The sequence below is a fragment of the Aotus nancymaae genome, unplaced genomic scaffold (assembly GCF_030222135.1).
Source record: "Aotus nancymaae isolate 86718 unplaced genomic scaffold, 86718_ANA_hifiasm-v0.15.2.pri h1tg000008l, whole genome shotgun sequence".
NCBI classification, from domain to species: domain Eukaryota; kingdom Metazoa; phylum Chordata; class Mammalia; order Primates; family Aotidae; genus Aotus; species Aotus nancymaae.
In genome coordinates this window covers 4,008,371-4,032,604 of record NW_026988419.1, presented here as the reverse complement: position 1 = coordinate 4,032,604, position 24,234 = coordinate 4,008,371, and the positions used below count along the sequence as shown (strand labels likewise).

The 24,234-nt window shown below is 40.7% G+C and overlaps 1 protein-coding gene across 6 annotated transcripts in view; it reads left to right on the top strand.

Moving 5' to 3' along the window:
- Positions 1-24,234, top strand: part of SP140L (SP140 nuclear body protein like) — a 60,454-nt gene that overhangs the window by 25,600 nt on the left and 10,620 nt on the right. For all 6 annotated transcript variants that reach the window (XM_012434057.3, XM_012434056.3, XM_064372909.1 and 3 more), the window contains exons 3-12: positions 94-262; positions 2,704-2,787; positions 5,142-5,258; positions 5,887-5,940; positions 12,818-12,883; positions 14,582-14,662; positions 18,074-18,148; positions 19,678-19,782; positions 21,855-21,997; positions 23,193-23,240. In XM_012434057.3, the coding sequence (XP_012289480.2) occupies positions 94-262; positions 2,704-2,787; positions 5,142-5,258; positions 5,887-5,940; positions 12,818-12,883; positions 14,582-14,662; positions 18,074-18,148; positions 19,678-19,782; positions 21,855-21,997; positions 23,193-23,240 (942 nt within the window). The remainder of the gene's footprint in view (positions 1-93; positions 263-2,703; positions 2,788-5,141; positions 5,259-5,886; positions 5,941-12,817; positions 12,884-14,581; positions 14,663-18,073; positions 18,149-19,677; positions 19,783-21,854; positions 21,998-23,192; positions 23,241-24,234) is intronic.

The window sequence follows — 24,234 nt, the reverse complement described above, 5'->3', positions numbered from 1 at the left end:
AATTGAAATTCAGTAACCATAAAATTTCTTTCTATGGCTCTTCTGTAACTTGAAAATCTGTATTTGTATTTTCTCCATTCGATATTTTTAAAGGATTCTCAAGATTCTTGTAGAAACCTGGTCCCTGTACAGAAAGTTGTGTACAATGTTCTCAGTGAACTGGAGAAGACATTTAACCTGTCAGTTCTGGAAGCGCTGTTCAGCGAGGTCAACATGCAGGAATACCCCGATTTAATTCACGTTTATAAAAGCTTCAAAAATGGTAATTAGGTTCATTATCTACCTTTTGAGTTCCAGGGCCAACTTTTTCAGTAAGCCTATGTTGAGCTCCTACCATGTGTAACACATTGTCTTGGGCAGTAGGCATAGAGTGGTTAACATAACAGACGTGTCATGAGCCTTCTCAAAGCTCATGGTATTTGGCTATGGCAAAACATACTCATGGAGGTGTGCATAATTAGCCACATAGACTCACAGGACATCCAGAGCCACATTGGTATTAGATTTACTTAGAAGATAAGAAACACATGACCCCAATGGGGCAGCATCGGTTGCTTCTTCTCTTTAGTGGGAGTCCTTGCAGTGGTCTACACAGTAGTCCAGCAAATTGACTACTACCTGTCTTGAGTGACAGCTTAGCTGTGGGTGCAGGATCCACTTTTACTTAGCACCGCATGCCTGCGGGAGTCTATATCTCTTGTAATAACTCCATAGTCATAGCTTTCAGGGTGCCACAGGGACAACCTGAGTTACAAGAGTTATCAATTGAAGGAAGACCACAATCATTCCTTCCCCACAGGTATTTGTAGTTCATATATAGTTCCAGCCAAACAGTCATGGGTCATTTCTAAGCCCAGGGTTTGCCCAGTAACACCAGGAAGAGGCTACCTTTATTAGGTTTCCAGAATAATCAGCAAGAAAATTAACCTTGGGTCTAGTTTGCCTTTAGTGAAGGATAGATGGTTTTGATAACCCTTTACACACAAGGGGTAAAAGAAACATTAATCAAATAATCACAAAACTGATTGTTCTCACGGGGATGATTTTTTGGTGCTATATCAAACTAAAAGTTTGATTCTTGGCTTTTTCCTGAGAGGGCATAATTTATTCTATTATAGTGGTACACAGTAAAGAAGATGCCCTCTATTTTATTTTGCTTGCCAGAAAAACTTGTATTACCCTCACAGATTGATCTCAACTAAGTTCTCCAAACAAGAGATAGAGACATTACAAGAAAAATGCACCCAGAAGAGGTTGGATGCTATGGGAATTGGAATATAAGTGTGAAAGCATGTTTGCAAAGCAGGACAAACTGGATTTGGTGATATCTGAGAGTGAGAAGCAGTACAGGAGGAGACTTAAGATAAATAAATTGGAGGAAGATATTGAATGATCTGGAATCCAGAGCTACGGAATTTGAAATCTATTTACTAGGCAATAAAGAAATACTACAGATTTATAAACAAGAAAAAAGTTTAAGCAGTTATATATGATATGGCTTATTGATTTGTGTCAATACTAACATCTAGATTTAAAATAAAATAATTTTTGTCACAAGTCAGAAAGTGAATAAAAGCAAATCAAATACCTGGGCATGGATTTTAAGTCAATGTTATGTTTGTAGCCAGGATGGTCCAGACTGTGGGGATGAGGGAATGGTGCTACCTTTGCTGCCTACATTCTCAGAGGCTCTGTTCCTCTCCATGGACTTCGGGAATCCCTCTTCCTATCCCTAGTGCCCACAACTCATGTGTTACTTTCTGGCATGTGTTAGTTATGCTTGGGTAACCCTCACTGAGGCTCACTGTCACCTGCCTGGGGCAGCACTGGGCACCGCTCCATCCAGCATAGCAGCCCACTCACCCTCAGGGAGATGCTGCTGATTCTCAGACCCTGAAGTCCACACAAGCTGCCCCTGTGTCCTCTGTAATGTTTATTTGGGAACTATTCATCCTCCCTGACCCAATTAAGCCAACATTCTCCTGTTTTCTAGCCTCATTTTTAGCTGTTGGGGTTTTCTGTTTTATTTATTTATGTTTTTGGAGATAGGGTCTCATTCTGTTACCCAGATTGGATGGCAGGCTAGTGAGCTATCTCTGCTCAGTAAAACCTTGACTTCCTGGACTCAAGCAGTCCTCCCACTTCAGCCTTCCAAGTAGCTGGGACCACATGTGCACACAACCACATCTGGCTACTTTTGCTAATTTTTTTCAGACATAAGGTCTTGCTGTGTGGTCCAGGCTGATCTCAAAATCCTAAGCTCAGGTGATGCTCCCGCATCGGCCTCCCACAATTTTATGATTACAAGTGTGAGCCATTGCACCTGACCAGTTTTCTCTTTTATAATGGAGTCTCTCTAGGACCTGAGACCATCTTTCCAGGGAATCCCTCAGTTTCTTCCTTACACTTGATATATGCCTACCCTGCCATCTGACAATTTTGGGGGTAACAAAACTCACAATGTTTCCATTTCTCCTTTATCCTTAAGTCTTGAGTATCCCTTTTCTGTGTAGGACACATAAAAGCTCATTGTTGAGGTTATCCCTTCTCTGTCCCAGAAGATGATGGGAGAAGTTTAAGTCATGTGTAACCCTCTGAGCTCTCAGTTACTCAAAGGCTGGCAATTCCTAAAAGCCAGTTTCCAGATGTTGTCCCTGGTTCTCGCAGATCTTTAATTGCTTTCTTCTCTCTCCTGCTCTTCAGCAATCCAAGGCAAATTATGTTTCCAAGAAAGTGATGGAAAAGAAAAGGAAGAGAGACCAGACATCCAACTAAGTCTTAAACAAGGTAAAAATGACAGAATAGAAACTGTTTTCTATCTGCTGAGAGGAAAAGGAGATGAGGGAGGTGAGGGCCCAAGGTTCTGAGGGGTGACTGTGAATCAGGGAAGACATGCAGAAGGACCTTGGAGAAGTCAAGGAGGGAGTTACATGAGCTCCTAACCAGATGTAGGGTCCTGGAGAAGTGGCCACGACAAGACATCATTGGCTTAATAACCATGAAGGAATCAGAGCCAAGTGTGTCGGTAGGCCAGACTTACAGAAGCCAACTACCTAGAAGTAATTGTGATTTAGAAAGGTCCCCGTAGGAGGTCAGTATGAAGCTTTGAAGTGTTAAGAACCACAGCCCATGGTCCATGGTCAACATCAAAGAGAGCCTTAGGGGAAGAAAAGCTCCTGTTGTATCTGTACCCTCCCATTCTCAACACTTCTGACACAAAACATGTGGAGAATCTCCCCACACCAAGCAGTTCTCCAATTCTCTGCGGATATGTGAACCCCATCCTTAGGGGCTTTCCAAAAGCTACCTTCTTAACATAAACTCAGGTTTGGTTGAGAGGAGCTTGTTATGAATAACAGGAGGTGCTCTTTTCACTTTTATTACTTACTACATAAGTAATACTTACTACATAAGTAATAAAAGTGAAAAGATGTTTCAAGGGTTTTAGTAGCTCTGGACAGGAGCAGGGGATGAAGACTGAAATATATATTTCTTATGATATCACAGGAGACAATTGGTGATGGCAGAAGAGGGGACCAATTTAAATGCGGGGATGCTGATCAAGAGCAGGAATAGTCAAAGAGAAAGGCAGTCATGTAGAGGGACTCAGAGAAGTGGTGCATATGTGGATTGGATATAGAACTTAGAGAAGGAAGGAGGGGAAATGAAAGACAGACTGAAAAAGGCATAAAGGACAACAAAAATAACCATGTTATTAACAGCTCACTTTGTCTATTCCATGGCAATTGTGAGTTTAATGCTGACTGCCATGAGATTTGTATTCCTTATTGTCCATTTTGCACACAAGAAACTGAAATCTGGACAGACCACTTATGAAGTTTGCCTAGGGTCAAATGAGCTACGAAGAACTGCCACCCCACCAACCAAGCATTCTAAGCCAGAGCCTTGTTCTCTGTAATACCCAGGGAATCTAATAAAAAAGGCAGAAACATAAAACAAAAATGGAAAAATTGATGCAGACAGAAAAACACAGAAAAAAAAATAATACCATGACTAGAGGCAGTGGTGGCAACTCAGACGTGGAATCCTCATGGAAAGGCCAACCAGCCTGTGTTCAATGTGAGCTTGGAGGTTCAGGCATGGGTGCCAGCTGGAGTATCTATAAATAAGGAAACTGCTGATTTTATATAGAGCTTTAGAAAACATAGTTCAGGCACCACAGACCTTCAGAAACAGGAGTATGTATGAATAGATTAGCATTTAGCCGTCAATGCGGGTTTTCTGGAGGGGGCTGCTGCTGATTGGCTGGCCTTCAGATGTGTAGAACTGCCACTGATGGGCTAGCTCTCAGAAATGTGGTTAGTGATGTAAGCAGTAAAGGGCCAATTAGGACAAGTTGAAACAGTTATTTCTTCCTATTTTTGAAGAGCATTAGTATTTTCTGGAATGATAAGAGCTTTTTTTTTTCTTTTTTACTCTCAGGACTACAAATAGAAAAATAAAAGTAGAGAAAAGGAGGATGAGGTGCAACACATGGGGAGAGCATGGCTCTGTTATGGGTCAGGTGTGATTATTGGAGTAGGTATTTTTTTTCCAGAGAGCACTTCATTTTAGCTCAGAATATTGGTGTGCAGCATGACAGCACTGGGAACTCTTCTCTGGTCACTGTCTAGAGGTCAACCAATGAACACAGGTGACCTCTAGAAGCTGAAAAGACAAGGAAATAGGTTGTCCTCTCCAGACCTCAGAAAGGAATAAAGGCCTACTGACATCATGAGTTTAGGCAGTGAGACCCGTGTCACACTTCTCACTGACATAACTGGAAGATAAGAAAATACAATAATAAAAATAAAATAATTGTCTTGTTTTCATTAGTATCTGGTTAACTAGATCACCAAATGACTAAAGAAGGAGAATCAGAAGAGCTTGCTTCTAGCTTGCTATGATGTGATGTACCAAATAATTATAACTTTAAAATAATAAAAACAGAAACAGAGTTCTGATAAAGAAAAGAAGACAGAAGGGGATTAAAAAGGGAGACTTAAAGGAAGAGTCAAATATAGGGAGAAGCAGTAAAGGAAGATTTCAAAGGAGAAGTAGAGAAAGGGGTAGCAATCAGAATGCAGAAAAGAGGGTCACTGGGGCAAATTAAATGTTCATAAATCACAATTTTGGCCCAGGAGCAGAGCAACCAGCATGTGAAAATGAGAAGGGTTCTTGTGTCATGTGTTTCTCAGAAGAAGTCCCAGAAGGCCCAGAAGCAAAGATGGAAAGTGACCAAGCATGTGGCCAAATGGGTAAGGCTGCCTGAGAGCCGTGGGATGGGGTGGCTCAGTGGGCCCCGCAGACCCTGGGAAGAGTAGGGGCAGGTGCTCCAGTCCCCCCAGTATCCTGTTCTCTGCATTTGTTTCACCCGAGCCTTTGGAGAACATCAGGGAGGCAAGAGATTATCATGTTTTATTTATCAAGATGGGCTATGTTGATTACATGTGGATGATGTCATAGAACGGTGCTCTTTAAAGTGGCAGTTATCTTGTTTATTGCATTAATATGTTAAATCACACTCCATATTCCATGGAACCCAAGATAGCCCAGTGAACTTCTGCTGGTAGATAATAGTGTCACTTTGCTACACCTTAGAAAGGGCTCACCCAAAAGACAACTAATCCTCATACTTAATTGTCAGGAGGGAAGACTGCAGGTCTACTCTTCTTAGCCCAGCACGTATTTCTGATAGAAGACCCAGGACCCATCCTAGACTCCGAGTCCTCAGTTCAGTGGGCTTTTGGTTCTTCTAGAAGGACGAGAGGAATGACTTTCCAAACATCTTTATAAACTCAAGCCTTCTATAGTATGAATTGTCCTAAAATCCGTAACTTTTATTTGTTAATTTCTGTTTCCTCACCACCACTTGTTATTTTCTAGATACCGTGGATATTGGAAAAAATTCTACGTTGGAAAAACCCAAGAGGAAAAGAAGTAAGAATAAATAAGAATGTACTTGCTTTTGGTGTTACAAATACGTTTTTAATGCCGGAGTTTTATTGGTCCCTTCTTCCAAGAAGGAAGGTTGTCTTCCCCAGCCTCCAGAAAGGAATGAAGACCTACTGACACCTTGAGTTTAGACAGTAAGACCCATGTCATACTTCTCACTGACATGACAGGAAGATGATATATTTATGTTTTGTTTACACTACTAAATTTGTGTGATTTGTTATGGCAGCAATTAAGAGTAATACAGATTTTGGTACTTGGCAGTGGGATGTGGCTATAACATATTCCTGAAACTGTGGGAGTGTCTTTAAAATTGGGTAATAGAAAGAGGCTGGAAGAATTTTAAATAGTGTGATAGGAAAAACCTACATAAAAAAATGGGAAATAAGTCAATTAATAACCCTACAATGGCCGGTAAGTGCTCAAGTTAAAGGAAGAGTCACATGTATCTCTTTTTAAATAAAAATCTAGAAGTGGGCCGGGCGCGGTGGCTCACGCCTGTAATCCCAGCACTTTGGGAGGCCGAGGCGGGTGGATCACGAGGTCAAGAGATCGAGACCATGCTGGTCAACATGGTGAAACCCTGTCTCTACTAAAAATACAAAAATTAGCTGGGCATGGTGGCGCGTGCCTGTAATCCCAGCTACTCAGGAGGCTGAGGCAGGAGAATTGCCTGAACCCAGGAGGCGGAGGTTGTGGTGAGCCGAGATCGCGCCATTGCACTCCAGCCTGGGTAACAGGAGCGAAACTCCGTCTCAAAAAATAAAAAAAAATAAAATAAATAAAAAATCTAGAAGTGATGAAGCTTAGTAAGGAAGCCATGTCAAAAGCTGAGATCAGCTGAAAACTAGGCCTCTTGCAGCAAATAATTGGCCAAGTTATGAATGCAAAGGAAAAGTTCTTCAAGGAAATTAAAAGTGCTACTCCAGTAAACACTTGAATGATAAAATGGAACAGTCTCATTGCTGATATGGAGAAAGCTTGAGTGGTCTAGGTGGAAGATCAGATCAGCCACAACATTCTCTTAAGCCAAAGCCTAATCCAGAGCAAGGTCTTAACTCTCTTTACTTTTATGAAGGCTGTCAGATGTAGGTAGCTTCATAAGAAAAGTTTGAAGGTAACAGAGGTTGGTTGAATGAATCTGGGCAAAGTCCATTTAAAATCTTCTGAAAGGATTCACCATTTCACTTGCGATTAAGAATATTCATGATTCATGAGAGGGGGTCAAAATATTGACATTAACAGGAATTTGGCAGGTTTAACATCCCAAGGCTAACCTAATATAACTGGGAAAGGTAGATTGAATGAGACATGTTTTCTGTGCTTCTAAGTGTTCTGTGCCTTAGGCTGTTATTGCTTCATGTTTCCATTATGGCAGCTTTAGAGAATCCTTAAAAAGAAAAATTGACTTGCTTGCCTCAAACTGCAGTGCCCCCTTAACCTCCATTACTCAGTATCTCTTACAGTTTGCTCTGGCTCTCAAATAATGCAAAAATTGATGAGCACTATTCACTGAAAATGGGCACCTTCTCTCTCTTTTCCAGCATGTTGCTTTGGAAAGTATCATAGGACAGTGGGAAGAGCACTCGTTTATAGGAATCAAGGTATCTGGGTTCTAGTTCTGCTCAGTCTCAGCAGAGCGGATGTAGAACCTTGGTTAAACCATTTAGCCTCTTTTCATTTCCGTTTCCTTATCTGTAAGATAGCGTTAAATGTATGTAAGATTGATTCTGATTCTGAAGTCATAACTGCTAGCAGAAAAACTCCATGCTGTTCATTGTAAAACTTAACGTGAAGAAGGCCCACGGGTGGTGAGCCTCTGCTCTGTAATACTGGGCAAGTGCTACAGAGGGGAACCATTTGAGGACTACATGAGGAGAGAGTAAATTGAGGTTTGGGGATTATAAATTCAGGCAAGAGAACCTTATAGATATCACAGTCTTGAGGGTTAAAAAAAAAAAAAAAAAAAAAAAGCATTACTTAAGAAGCTAGCCACGGAAGCTTCTTGCCTCTTACCCAGCCCACTTTCCCAACCTACATCTGGGCCTTAGCTGCTAAAAAGCTTCTCTGGCAGCAGAGCTGCAACCCTGAGGAAACATGTTCAGTCATACACATACGTTGACCCATGTTTCAGGTGCAATCTGATGTCAGGTATATTGTTAAAAAAGAGGAAGAAGGATAAACTGAACTAGCCCCTGTGATTTAGTACTACTGCAGGGCTGGAGGAGCAGATTTTTAGATGATTCACCTTGGAGGAAGCTGGGGAAAGTGGTTAGGGAGGAAAAGGAGGAAGACTGAGAAATCTCTGCATTCCCAGAACTCAGCAACCCAGCTCTTGTGTGATGAGGAGAGGTAGCTATGCTGATTCATGAACAGGTAGAGGAAAGGAGTTGCAGGTAACCAGCACCTTCAATCTAGTTATCACCAGATTGGCTAGAATCTTATTAAATACAACTTGCTGGTTATGACAGAGTGGGCCAGGGTGAGAACTCTATGTTCAAGAGAGCAGGATTCTGTAATCCTCTTACCCTCTCACATCACAGATTCTGATATGCCAAACATTTGGCCCAATGAGAACGACTGATAGACTTGCTGATGTACATGTGGGGGAGTGAGATGTGTATATATTTTTCTCCTGACTGGCCATTCAGTGTGCAGGCTGTCATTCAGATTGGATAGGAAAAGGTTGGTGAGAAAGGAATGGTGAGAGCAGGATCCCTGGACTCCCTGGTTCTCAAAGTCCTTGACGGTCACTTGTAATTGTATCTAATTTTTGTGTTTCGTGCTCCATTTCGTCATGCTGTCATCCTTAATCTAAAGTCTATGTGGAAATGGGAAAATGCTGAACATCGTTATATAATTTCTTCAACTGTCCCAGCCATGTTATACATAGTTGTACATAGATACGCCATGTTATTTTTTATATGTATATCATCTATAACACATATGGAATTCATTTATCAGTGTATGATATGAGATAGTAATTAAGAGATATAACCCCAATACTCTTAATCATTTGAAATACCATTTTATGTATGTTTTCCGGTATACACAGAAATGTGTCTTACCACATTTCTTTATCCATTCATCTGTTGATGGAGACTTAGGTTGTTTCTGTGTCTTAACTACTGTGAATTATGCTGCAATGAACACGGGGGTGCAGATATCTCTTTGAGATACTGGTTTCATTTCCTTTGGATACATACCCCAAAGTGAGATTTCTGGATGGTATGTTTTTCTATTTTTAATTTTTTGAGCAACCTCCATACTGTTTTCCATAATGGCTGTACCAATTTACATTCCCACTTACAGCATACAAGGGTTCCTTTTCTCCACACCCTCACCAATACTTGTTATCTCTTGCCTTTTTGATAATAGTTATCCCAATAGGTGTAAGGTGATATTTCATTATGGTTTTGAGTTACATTTCTCTCATGATCAGTGATGTTGAGTGCTTTCTTCTAACCCGTTGGTTATTTATATGTCTTCTTTGGGAAAACATTTATTCAGATCCTTTGCCTGTTTTTAAGTCAGGTTACGACATGATTTTCTTTTGTTTTTTTGCTATTGAGTTACATGGATTCCTTATATACTTTAGGTAGTAACCCTTATCAAATATATGGTTTGCAAATATTTTCTCCTATTCCACAGGTTGCCTTTTCATTTTTAATATTATCTCCTCTGCTGTACAAAACCTTTTTAGAGTGATATAGTTCCACTTGCTTATTTTTGCTTTTGTTGCCTGTGTTTCTGGTGTCTTATCTAAAAAATAATTGCCCAGACTAACATCAAGGAAATTTTTCCCTGTTTTCTTCTTTGAATTTTATGGTTTCATATCTGACATTTAAGCCATTTATCTATTTTGAGTTAATTTTTGTATATGGTGTAAGCCAAGTGTCTAATTTCATTCTTTTGCTTGTGGATATTCAGCTTTCTCAGCATCATTTACTGAAGAGACTGTCTTTTCCCCATTGTTTATTATTGGCACCCTTGTCAAGATTAAGTGCTTCTTGATATTTGTATTTACCATGCTGCTGGAAGTCCTAGTCAGAGCAATTAGGCAAGAAAAAAAAGTCATCCAAATTGGAAAGAAGTTAAATTGTCTCTGTTTCCAAGTGACATGATCTTCTATGTAGAAAACCCTACAGACTCCACCAAAAAACTGTTGGAACTAATAAATGAATTCAGTAAAGTTGCAGGCTTTAAAGATCAGTTGTGTTTCTATGCACTAACAATGAACTCTCATGAAAGAAATCAAGAAAACAATCCCATTTAAAACAGCAACAAAAAGAATAAAATGGGAACAAATTTACCAGGGGTGAAATATTTGCACACTGACAACTATGACACTGATGAAAGAAACTGAAAAAGATACAAATAAATGGAAAGACATATCATGTTCATAAACTGGAAGAATATTGTTAAAATATCCATATTACCCAAAGTGATCTGGAGTGTCAGTAAAATCTCTATCAAAATTTCAATGACATTTTTCACAGAAATAGAAAAAAGGAATCCTAAAATTGGTATAGAACCATAAAAGACCCAAATAGTCAAAGTAATCTTGAAAAAATGGAACAAAGCTGGAGGTATCACACTGTATGATTTTAAACATTATCTTTTAAGAAGAAATTTAAGCAACTCTCCTCTGGGGATATTAAGAAAATCTCTTCTAGGGGCATGTCCTCTGGAAAATTTCTAAGGAGGGAGATGGTCTCCACTTTATACTGGTCAGGGAATAAATCTGCCCTGTAATCTGGAGGCTACATGATTTCTAGCTTCCAAGGCTGCTTGCTATTCAAACAACCTTGTGGTGATACCCTGACACCATAAGTATAGAAATGCCATGGAGAATAGCTTCTCAACACATTGTTTCCACATTTTTGCTTCTGGCAAATTTCTTCATGAAGACACCACCCCATCAGCCACTCTGATTAATCTGACCCATGGGTCCAAATCCATTCCATTTGTTAAATGTTGTAGGAACAAATGGCAAATGTGGTTGCAGTGGCTCACTCATATTATCTCAGCACTTTGGGAGGCCAAGGCAGAAGGATCACTTGAGGCCAGGAGTCCAAAAACAAGCCTGGGCAAGATAGTGGAACCACATCTCTACACGCGTGCGCACGTGCACACACACACACACACACACACACACACTTCATAAACCATGAATGCTTTAGATCCCTTATGACCACCTGACCACCTCTAAGGTCCAAGTTAATGCCTGACTTTCAAACAAGAAGCACAATCCCCAGGGCACACAAGGTACTCCCCAAAGGGAAGTGTTTACAGTTGAGCTTCCCTGAGTGAGATATACATTTGTCAGGGGGAAGGTGAACAGTGCCTCCTGCATGACTCCTGGCTGGCCGTAAGCCTTGTTCCCAGTTCTATTCATTGCGTCCAGTCCTTGATGTGTTTGTGTGTCGGGGTGGGGAGGAGGTGGGCATGTGGGGGGGACTGCTTAAGGACAGTCTGTCCAGTCTGTCCTCTTTGTCCATGATACCAACCAGGTAACAGTCACCCCCACCAACAAATGACTAAGAATAGGAGTGGGGACGATGTCTAGTGGGTTCTGTGTGGGACCTCAGAAGCTGGGGCTAGCCCCTGCTGTCTCATGGCTGGTGTGGAGAGGTCGACTCAGCATTCTCAGAGATGGGAGAACTGGAGCAGGGTGTTTTCCTTCTGGACAAAGGGTCCAGGGTAATTCTGAAAGACAGATCTCACTAATGCTTCTGTTTTCTCCATACCTCATAGGGTTGGAGGTGCTCTCACCTTAGATGTCTGAATGTTTACTCTTGCTTCACTGCTGCAAAATCTGTCTGTACCATTCCGGTGGCTGTACCTTCATCCTTTTCTCCTAATCATCTCCTTTTCTCACTTAGATCTTCTATCCAGAAAATTAGATACAAATAGAGCAAAAGCATTTTCGTTAACCATGTCTGGAGTTGAATCTGAATCCTCTGGGCACTCTGAAGACTGTGCCCACCAGGCTGGCAGGAGAAGGAATGAGGCATCATCCCTAGGAATGGTCACAACAGAATCCTGAATTTTCAAGATTGGTCTACAGAGCACTCGCAATCCGCCACCACTTTTGTCCTGGTCACTGTCCAGGAAGGAGATGGTCCCTTCCTGGGGACTGCTCCCTTTAGTGAGCCTCCTGCTCTCCCACAGTGTGTGAACAGGAGGAGATGAGGGACATTCAGAAAATCAGTGCATTGTGGAGTCACTTTTCTGATAAAGGGCACATCAGACTGCAAATGGGCCAGATGGCCAGATTCATGACACTGATGAGTTTCTGGGGTCACAATAGCTTTCCTGGAGTCAGCTGCTCTGCAGCCTGAAGGAGGGCTGACAGTGCAGAGGCACTGCTGAGATTGTTTAATGAAATTATATAGAAATTATATAACAATTATGTAATTACATAATGAAAACTCTCCACATCAGAGTTCAGAATATCTCCCAACTTCCATTGGAGAATATTATCCATAACATCATCAGCTTCGAGGACTATGCCTTCTCATTGCATATTTCAATTTACACAACAAATACTTGAAAAGGGAACAAGCCACAACAGTTATCATTCACTCTAAGGTGGCAGCAAGAGTTAATTTTCCATTAAAAATTTTGTTTCCAAGGAAGGTAATCTCCTAGTCTCCCAAACCCATGGCCCAAGGATCATGCAGAATTAACATAGAACTCTGTACGCAACTTTCCACTAGTACACTGATCATAAAATAGTTTGCCCCATTCCAGTGGACCAAAGTATTAAAAAAAAAATCTTGTATGCTACTAGCATATGAAACTCAGAGAATTATATTTATACCTCTGCATAATTAACTTCATTCTCTTTGGTTTGAAGGAAAAAAGAAGGGGCATTCCTGGACCAGAATAAAAAGGACAACGCAGAAAAAAGTCCAACAGAACAGTAAGCAGGCAGAGGGAAGTAGTTACTGCTTTTGAGTTTATTAGGGCGCTGCCCATTGTATTCCTGAAGGCTGCAGTTCCTGAGGGCCAGGATAGTTCTGTACCTCCTGTATCAGTTAGGATGTAGACTAACAGGCTGTGACAAAGAGGCCTGAGAATGCAATGGCCGCAACAAAATGGTTTCTCATGCATGTAATAGTCCGGAGATCCACAGTTAATAGGGAGGTGTTATCATTCTCAGTATGACTTTATTTCTTAGCTCAAGAAATTTTTATTAATTTGGAAAAATCTTCCTAAGAGAGCTAAATGAAGAAAGCAAGGTTTATGTGTATGTGTCTGCAATTGTAAAATATATATGTACATATATGTATTACCATATTTTATGTGAAATTTATGCTTGTGAAAATATGTTTTTATGTATCTATCAATCCTTTTGCAGGCGTATGTAATTATTCATCTGTATACATAAAGAGATATAGAGATATAGAAAAATCAGTGGCAGTTTGTTTATAAAGATACATGCAGTGATTACATTTGATCAGTATAATAGAGGTGATGTTTATATTTTCATTTGTGGTATTTAAATGTAAGTGTGTATATTAAAATTTTTAAAATCTTCAAATTTTATAATGAAAAAGTTTTCTTTAAAAAATAACACATGCAAAAAGAAAGGCGTAGGGGAATATTTTTGAACAAATCACTATCTGGAGATAACCATCCTCATCTGTGGGCTATCTAAAGATGATGATATTTTAGACCATTTTATTTTCTGAATTTTCCGTAATTATGTATGTTATTTATTTTAGTCATGGTCTAAGTATTTCATTTCTCCTAGTCAATGAAGGCTAAGTCTTATTTTCCAAATGATGCTCAATTTTGAATCAGTGCATCTATACAGTAAGATTTTAGATTTTAGAGTCCTAATGAAAATTGTTAATTTTCACCAATCTATGTATCTTCTGTTCTAGCCAGTTTAAATGTCTGCCCGGTTTGTGGATGTACATTTTTGTTTGGAAAGAAAAAAAAGCTGTTGCATCTATTTTAAGAACAAGGATTTTTGGCCAGATGTGGTGGCTTACACCTGTAATCCCAGAACTTTGGGAGGCTGAGATGGGTGGATCACTTGAGGTTGGAGTTCGAGATCAGCCTCCATGATGAAATCCCGTTTCTACTAAAAATACAAAAATTCGCTGCATGTGGTGGTCACCGCCTGTAATCCCAGCTACTGGGGAGGCTGAGGCACAGGAATCACTTGAACCTGGGAGGCAGAGGTTGCAGTGAGTGGAAACTGCCACTCCAGCCCAGGTGACAGAGCAAGACTCTTGCCTCAAAAAACGAAACAAAACAAAACAAAAACAAGAATGGGTGCTTTCAAATTACAAATTTATTTGGACTGAGTCATCTTTCAAATTACAAATTTATTTGGACTGAGTCATTATGATATTTTCATTTAAGTCTGTGTGTATATAGACAAATTCTGAGAGACTTCAATGTACGATTAAATCCTGTGTGTAATTTAAAAGTCGACATTTCTAAAAGCAGAAAATGCTCTGGATACCTGCTTGAGGTTCCTTGTCTGAGTGTATGAAGAAAGGGGATCCAGAATCAAACCCAGGACTCCCTCACTAGCTTTTGGTCCAGCCGGTCAGCTGTTGTTCTGCCCTGTTCTATTAATACATTTTCCCCTGACTATCCCCAGATAACGGCAAAGCCGATGGCCAGCTGGTCTCCGGTGAAAAGAAGGCGAACGTGAATCTGCAAGGCCCTTTCGAGATTAGGAGTAAGATAAAGTTTGTACCACTTTTCTTTTGCCCTATAGGTCAATGCAAATGTTGTTGAGGTTTTGAGAAGCCTATATCCTTTATTGTTTACTGGTCAAACTTAGTCAATTTGAGAGCAGTGAAATTTAAAAAAAGCAAACCCATTATAAGCCAGGGTTGTAAGCTGTTTGTATTCATATCAGATCTTATCTTTCCAGGTTCTAAAATTGTTTTCCTCTGTGTTTTATCTGATTTTCCTGGAAATTCCTTTGCCTTAAATCATTGGGTAATTAGGACCTGGTAAATTGTGAGCAGAATACCTGTTTATTCTCTCACTGCCCTTTCAAGTCCTCCTCCTAGATGAGTTATTTCCTGTCTTGAGCAAGCCCTATCACTTTCCTCTTCCCTTTTAACAACAATAAGAGTCTCATTTCAGTAGTTGAGGATCCTTTCTGACCAAGTATTAAAATTCCAATGTCCTCCCCAGTTTAAAGTACCTTGCCTCCTTCAGCCTGGGCAAGCCTTAGTCTGGAACACGTATAGTTGGGGGTGACATGCTCAGTGTCTTCTCTTATTTTCTCTTGGCCCTACCCCTACTCCATCGCTGTTGGCTTGGTCCCATCCAGGATTGGGGAGGTGAAAGAGAGGAGTGAGATCAGAGTGTAAAAGTGTCTTGCCTGAAAGGTGCAGCCATGAAATGGCATTGCAAGTGATTGATGCACAATCATTAGCTCTTTCTTCCATGAGACACTTTCATCAACTCCACTGCAAGGAAAGGTAAGGGGTTAGGTATCACAGCTTGACTTCTTTTGAAGGAAATAGAGCTTTACTTCTACAACTTGGATGTGAGTGAATGGCTGAAACTGGCATAATCAGTTCATGGAAACTGAACAACTGGCTTTTGAATGTTGACTGGACAAACAATGAAATGAAGGCAGATATAATGATGTTCTTCAAAACCAACAAGAACAAAGATACAATGTACCAGAATCTCTTGGACACATTTAAAGCAGTGTCTAGAGGAAAATTTATAGCAATAAATGCCCTCATGAGAAGCAAGGAAAGATCTAAAATCGACACCCTATCATCAAAATTGAAAGAGCTAGAGGAGCAAGATCAAAAAAACTCAAAAGCTAGCAGAAGACAAGAAATTACTAAGATCAGAGCAGAACTGAAGGAGACAGAGACACAAAAAATCCTTCTAAAAATCAGTAAATCCAGGATTTATTTATTATTATTTATTGATTACACTGTGGTCTGAAGGATTGTTTGTTATGATTTCCATTCTTTTGCATTTGCTGAGGAGTGATTACTTCCAATTATGTGGTCAATTTTAGAGTAGGTGTGATGTGGTGCTGAGAAGAATGTATATTCTGTGGATTTGGAGTGGAGAGTTCTGTAAATGTCTATTAGGTTTGCTTGGTCCAGGTCTGAGTTCAAGTCCTGGATATTCTTGTTAATTTTCTGTCTCGTTGGTCTGTCTAATATTGACAGTGGAGTGTTAAAGTCTCCCACTATTATTGTGTGGGAGTCTACGTCTCATTGCAGGTCATTGAGAACTTGCTTTATGTATCTGGGTGCTCCTGTATTGGGCACATATATATTTAGGATCGTTAGCTCTTCTTGTTGCATTGATCCTTTTACCATTATGTAATGCCCTTCTTCGACTCTTTTGATCTTTGTTTGGTTTAAAGTCTATTTTATCAGAGACTAGGATTGCAAATCCTGGTTTTTTTTGCTCTCCATTTGCTTGGTAGATCTTCCTCCATTCCTTTATTTTCAGCCTATGTGTATCCTTGCATGTGAGATGGGTTTCCTGCATACAGCACACTGATGGGTTTTGACTTTTTATCCAATTTGCCAGTCTGTGTCTTTTGATTGGGGCATTTAGCCCACTTACATTTAAGGTTAATATTGTTATGCCTAAATTTAATCCTGCCATTTTGATGCTAGCTGGTTGTTTTGCCCATTAGTTGACCCAGTTTCTTCATTTTGTTGATGCTCTTTACCATTTAGTACGTTTTTGGAGTGGCTGGTGCTGGTTGTTCCTTTCTATGTTTAGTGCTTCTTTCAGGAGCTCTTGTAAAGCAGGCCTGGTGGTGATGAAATCTCTGAGCAATTGCTTGCTCATAAAGGATTTTATTTCTCCTTTGCTTATGAAGCTTAGTTTGACTGTATATGAAATTCTGGGTTGAAAGTTCTTTTCTTTAAAGATGTTGAATATTGGCCCCCACTCTCTTCTGGCGTGTAGGGTTTCTGCTAATGAAGTTATTTCTTTCTGTTTCTTAGTTTTCCTTATAACAGTCATGCCCCTCTGCTGTAGGACTGCTGGAGGTCCACTCCAGACCCTGCTTGCCTGGGGATCACCTGCAGTGGCTGTAGAACAGTAAGGATTTCTGCCAGTTTCTTCTTCTGTTATCTCTGTCCCAGAAGGATACCTGCCAGATGTCAGCCTTAGCTCTCCTTTATGACGTGTCTCTTTGGTTATACGGGGGTTGGGGAGCTGCTTGAGAGATAGTCTGTCCCTTATAGGAGCTCAAGTGCTGAGCTGTGAGCTCCATTGTTCTGTTCAGAGCTGCTGGGCATGTATGTTTAAGTCTGCTGCAGTGGAACTCATAACCCCCTTTTTTTCCCAGATGCTCTGTCCTGGGAAGGTGGGGCTTTATTTGTAAGTTCCTGTCATTCTGCTGCCTTTTTTCAGAGATGCCCTGCCCAGCGAGGAGGTAGCCTAGTCACAGTCTGCCAGCAGAGGCGTTGCTGAGCCCAGCTGCTGTGTGAATTTCCTTGCAGTTTTGTTTATAGGGGTATAGTTAGGACTGTCTCGGTAATGGCAGTCTGCCTCAGTAATGGTGGACTGTCTCTGTAATGGCGGACTGCCTTGGTAATGAGAGATTGCCTCGGTAATGGCGGACTGCCTCGGTAATGGGCGGACTGCCTCGGTAATGGCGGACTGCCTTGGTAGTGGTGGACTGCCTTGGTAATGGCAGACGCCATTCTCCCCATAGAGCTGGACCATCCCGGGTCCAGCTGTGCTTGCTGTGAAACTCTCAATCCAGAATGTTTCAGACTGATGGTCTTTGTCGGGGTGGGACCGGCTGAGCCAGATCACCTGTCTCCCTGCTTCAGCCCCTTTTTTTCAGTTGAATGGGCGACTCTGTCACCGAGGCGTTCCAGTTGCCAGTTTAAACAGCACTCGGATTTGTGTGAGTTTTTGTATAGAGACCCACTGTACTGGCTGAAACAGCCACGCTGGAGACTCGTGGTGCTTTTTCACCTGGGAATCTTCTGGTCTGTGGGCACTAAAAATTCGTTTGAAAATGCAGTGATCACTCATCCTTGTGTTTTCACTGGGAACTGCAATCCAGAGCTGTTCCTATTCAGCCATCTTGGATCCCCCTATTGACTGTGATTGTACTATTCTACTTTCTCAGAGAGAAAGAGAGGCAGACCTAGAACCCGCTTCACTCAGAGCGACAGAGATCCACAGAAAAGAGTCCAATCAAGAGGTAAAAAAGAAAAGAGGAATGCAATTTCAATAACTAAACATCTAATTTCCTACGCTTTATGCTGCATTTTCAGTTACAAACCTATTTCCTTAATTGTTTTATGGAGCTGTACTATTGAGAAATGTATCCAATTTAGTCATTTTCTGAAATGTGTCAAGGACAGAGGGAAGTAAGTTGGTGATACATCTACAACAGGACCTCAGCATCCCAGGGGACTCTAAAGTGCTACTTCTACTGAAATGATAAATTTCAAGGCTGGAGATAGTCCATTGCTGTATAAAGGGTATAACCCATAAGTTATTTAGCTGACCATCCTTTGGCTATACAGAAAGCCACAGGTTGCATACTAAAGGTTAACCAGAGTTGTGGTTAGAGATCTGTGTCCTAAGCCTTTTTGACTTTTTTTTTTTTCTCTGACTGTGTGGTCTTGTGCCAATCTTTGGCCTTCTTTGACTTGGTTTCCTCATCTGGGAAGCTAGAGGGTGAATTAGGCCAACCACCTTTTTTTTTTTTTTTTTTTTTGAGATGGAGTCTCACTCTGTCACCAGACTGGAGTACAGTGGTGCAATCCTGGCTCACTGCAACCACCACCTCCCAGGTTCAAGCAATTCTCCTGCCTCAGCCTCCCGAGTAGCTGGGACTACAGGTGTGCACAACCACGCCCAGCTAATTTTTTTTTTTTTTTTTGGTAGAGACAGGGTTTCTACATGTTGGCCAGGCTGGTCTCAATCTCTTGACCTTGTTATCCGCCCACCTCGGCCTCCCTTATTAGTTCATCCCAGTCTAAATAGTCTGCCTTTTTCAAAACCAGTCTCAGGATCAAGGACAGCTCCTGCTGCCCATCATGGCCTCTACACCTCTGTTTGGAAGGGCAGGATTCACTGCTCATCCTCCTGTAGTTTCTTTGAAGAACTTTCACACCTACTTCTGTGATATCAGGTCCCCAGTTCTCCACCCACTGCCCGGTACAATTTTCATACTATTCTAGAGCTCCCTGAGTTCCTCTCTCAGCTGTGGAGAAAGCTGATAGGAGGGAAAAATGGAGGAAAGCAGAGAACAAAAATAGAAGGCAGACACCGTCTCCATTAGGTTATCTCATCTCTCCCTCCTTGACCAGTCAGTGCTCAAATAGGAAGACTGATTATGGTCTCCCACTTCATCTCTGGCTACCTAACTGCAGCAAAACAGCATAGCTGGAGAACGCCCATCAAACTAATGACAACAACTGTATGTTTCCTTGTCATATAAGAATCAGTGACGTGAACTACATTGGAAGTTAAAACAGTTTTACTGAAGTCTAATTTCTCCGATAAAGCATTCTATTTTGTATGAAGTTTGAAAGGTGAAATTGGGGTACACATTCTGTAGTTATGTATCAAAAATGCCACTTGGAAGAAAGACTTTGAAACTCTAGAGATTTTTGGAGTAGGATTTCTTAAACGCTCTTTGTGCCTTTATAGGATTTACCTCAGTGGGGAGGGGGGATGTGACTTTGCAAAGTGAGATATAATGAAGAAATCCTCTTTCAGCTTCAAGAAAGCACAAAGAAAAAACTGTGGATTTTAAGGCTCCTTTACTTCTGGTGACCTGTGGTGAGATGAAGGGGATTTTATACAAGGAGAAATTGAAACAAGGTGAGTTTTATTCTTCTTTAATTTGCAGCTCCTCTCTGAAGGTATCACAAGTAGTGGGGAAATTATCTATGTGAATTACACATCATTCAAGGAGTTGGCTCGAGGGAAGGAGGAAGGGATCCCTAAGATGACATTTTCAGACTTTAAGAAATCACATCCCTCACATCCATTAAATGCTCACTCACACAGGGAGTGTCCACGGGGTGACCAAAGAACCAAAGAGAAGTGCAGGAAGGTCAATTCACAGATGGAAAATGTCACATATTTTACCTTGAGTCAGACAGAAGAGGGAAGAGGCCCTCAGCCTCGACCTTCATATTCTCTCTTCCTTCTGGAGTGCTGTCACCAAGGCAGGGTGCTTGGCTTAGGGTGACAATCTCAGGTTTTAAAATTAGGAAGCCTGAGTTCCAGCCTTGGCTGTGCCAGGAGTGACTGTTCCATTCTGAGTAAAGAAGAGGGCCTTTCTGAACCTGAAATTTCTCATCCAAGAGAGGGAAGAATAATTAAACACCTGCCTCATGATATAGCTGTGAGAACTACTTTACATATTAATGTAAAATATTTTGTGATTGAAAAGTATAAAACTTGCTAATAATGTCTATCAGAATGACCTTCATCTCAGACCTCTCTTAACTTGGCTCTTTGAGCACCAATTAATACTAACATTTTCATTGTGATTATTTTTAAACAGCTTTACTGAAATATAGTTCACGTGTCATAAAACTCACCACTTAGAGTATGCCAATCAATGAATTTTTTAATATTTTCACAGGATTGTACAGCAATAATTATCATCTAATTTTAGAACAATTTGTCCCCCCACTAAAGAAAAGAAAAACCCTGTCAATCAGCAGTCAATGCCGATTCCCACCTTACCCCAATGCCCAGCCCTGAGCACTGCTAATCTATTTTCTCTTCTAAAATTTGCCTATTCTAGAAATTTTCTACAAATGGAATCCTGTAATATGTACCCTTTCATGACTGGCTGCTTTTAATGAGTATGGTGCTTTCAAAGTTTATTCATAATGAATGTATTGGTACTTCATTTCTTTTATTGATAAATAATATATTTCATTGTATAGATATACCCCATTTTGTTTATCCATTCATCAGCTTGGATTATGTTCATTCTTTGGCTGCTATAAATGATGCTATTTTGAACATTCATGTAACAAATTTGGTGTGAACATAGTTCAATTCTTTGGAGTGTATATTCAAGAGAGGAATTGCTGAGTCAAATAGTAATTCTATTTTTAACTTACTGAGGAAACACCAAAGTGCTTTCCACAGTGGCTGCACTGTTCTATATTCCCACCAGAAATGTATGAAGGCTCCTGTTTCTCTACACACTCACCAACACTTGTTATTGTCTATCTTTTTTATTATGGTCATCCTAGTGGGTGTGACGTGGTATCCCATTGTGGTTTTGCTTTGCATTTCCCTAATGGCTGATAGTGTTGAGCATGTGACTATCTTTTATATATAACTTAAATTTTCTATTAGATAACATTTTATAATTATTTTTAAATATCAGCTACCTATGGTTGCAGAGATGAGAAAATCTCTGTTCAATAATCCCATAAAACTGAATGAAAAATGTTGTGATAGAAGGTGCACGTGTTGCTGGTGTGGCCTTCTGAGCCACAGGGCACCTATCTGAGACTGTACCCCTAAGTGAGGATTCTGCCTCCTCGTTGCCCCCAGAGCCATCTGCAGACTCAGGCCTGGTCTCTACCCCAGAATTCAACAGCAAATTGGAATCCTCTCGTCTCTCAGAATCACTTGCTTTTCCTTCTGTAAGTGCTTCTGAAACACTTTTAAAAGGTTACTCTTGATAACGATCACTTTCTTCATGGATGAAAGGAAGAAATGTGCACCCCCACCAGCAAATGTCCTTAGAAGGGACTTTCAGGCTGGATTTGGGGCCTCTGAAATCTGAGAGGGAAGGCCAGACCCTCCCGCTATTGATCTTGATCACAAATTGTGTGGTTCTAGATTCAGTGTGGTGAGCGGCCACAGTCTGAGCACTGGGAACAAAGAGGGCTCAGGATCAACTTACTCTGGTCTTACAGGAATCTTGGTGAAGTGCATACAGACTGAGGATGGAAATTGGTTCACCACCAGGGAATTTGAAATCAAAGGAGGCCACACAAGATCAAAGAACTGGAAGCTGAGTGTGCGCTGTGGCGGGTGGCCCCTACGACAGCTGATTGAGGTATTCCAGTGACAAGATGCTAGACCTGTGCCTTGCTTTGTTGCACCCTAATTTAAATAAGGTCACTATGTATCCAGCAAATAATTGTTGAGTTATAGTTAAAGGTTTGATGCCAGTGAGTTTATCCTCTCATTCAGGTGAGAGGGGCCCCATAACCATAACCACACTCCAGTGCAACCCATTGATGTTATACCAGGGCTCAGTCAGGATAGATGCAGAAACTTGGGGGAGGGAAAGATCATTCTGACTAGGGTGCATGCGGACAATTTTATGCACTGAGAAAAAGAAGAGTGTTGATAGTCAAGCAGTGCAAGACGCTTCAGAGAAAGAATGACCTGAAAAACAGAATAGAATTTAAATAAGAACCATAGTAAAAGTATTAATAGCTCTGTGGATTTAGGTAGGTGGGTTGTGTGCAATAAGGCACGATTCAGCAATTGGGGCTGTTTGTGGAGCGCTTTAATGCCAGGCTAAATAATTCAAATCTGTAATTGAGATAACAAGGAATCAATGAAATCTTCTGAGATTGGAAATGACACTTAGAACAATATTTTAGACAGCAATGGGGCTTTGAAATGCCTTTACTGTCTCCCCTGCTAACAAACTCAGTCTAGAATGCTCAGCTTAAATGTTACCCTCTTCCCTAAATATTCACTGACCTAGCCATGGGTCATCCCTTCCCAGAGTTCCTATGCACCCTACTAATGCCTTTTTTTCACTGTTTGTATTTATCCTTCTGTAAGTGCTTTTTGCCTCTAGATCCCTTTAGGTTTATCTATCTTCAGGTACCCAAGATTGATCGGAGTGACTGACATCCAGTAGCATACAGTAAGTGTGTGCTGCTTGGATAGCTCTGGTGTAGGGACTCCAGCTGGAGTGGCACTGGTGGGACTGGAAAAGAGGTGATAAATGGTATGAGATTGTAAGGGAAAACCTCTTAGGACTTAGGAAAGAAGCTCAAGAAAAGGGAAAATGGTCCTGAAGATGATTTTCTGGCTTCTGTTGATTGAAGTCTAGAAGCACAGGTGAAGAGAGGGAGATGATTACTGATTCATTCAGACACCTTGGGTTGGAGCTGGCAGTGGAACATTCAGGTAGAAACATTTGGAAGGAGGTTGGAAATGCCAGATTCACAAAGCAAAAACACAGGCTGACCATATACCTTGTTTGTTTGTTTGTTTTTTCTATCTTTCAGGAAGGATCTCTACCTAATCCTCCAAGAATTTATTACAGAAACAAAAAGGTGATTATTACATAATTTTCTACAGCTTCTTGTCACGACTGATTTAACATGTATGACATCTTATTTTATGAAGCTCCAATTGCATAATTATAATTAAGCTTTCACCTTCTCCATTATCTACATTTAATATTTTTTTTGATATGTGCCTCAGACTTACTACTTTGAATACTTCGTCTATCTAAAGCTAGGTCCTCTTTGGATATTAAACCATATCAGATGGAGATGCTGAGAAGCCATCAAAACAGACCTCCTGTATGTGTTTTAGCATAGATGCAAATGTTTTAAGAGCGTCAAAGTTGGAAAATCAAACATGGTCATGGAATACATAAAAATAGTTTATAATAAGGTGAGAGTATCATCTCTAACTCAAAAACAGATTTTTTTTTTTTTTACTTATGTTACTATTTTCTAACTTTAATGAAATCTGATAGGGCAAATGTTTGCTCACAGTCACTTGAGACATACATGAAACCATATATCATATTGTGAAATAGGCAACAAAAAGAATCTTTTCTGATGTTTCACATCCTCTTTCGCCTTCCAAAAAAAATGTACACACAGACATACAGAATTCTTTCTCAACAGGATACTATTTCCCTTTGTCAGGATGGTGCCATTGGGGAGGAAGATCTCCAAAGGTAGATGTATTTTGTAGGAGGGGCTGACCAGGAAAATCTTTTATGTTGATGCCACCTCTTTGGCTCTACCAGAGGGACTGTAGAGACCTGCCTTTTAATCTGTGAAAGTGATTTTTCCTTCTCTTAAAGAAAGCAACAAATAGATAAGTGCAGTGCCGATTCAAGACAAGGTGATAGTTTTTCCAAGACTGAGTATGAATGAGAACCTGAGGGGATGGGGAGGGGAAAAGGGTCATCCTTATACACTTTAGGTAGAAATATCCATCCAAGACATTCACAGACTTCTAAAACAGGTCACACACAGCTCGCCATTGGGCCTCATTCCACCGGGAACCTGGGATCCAGGCATTATATTA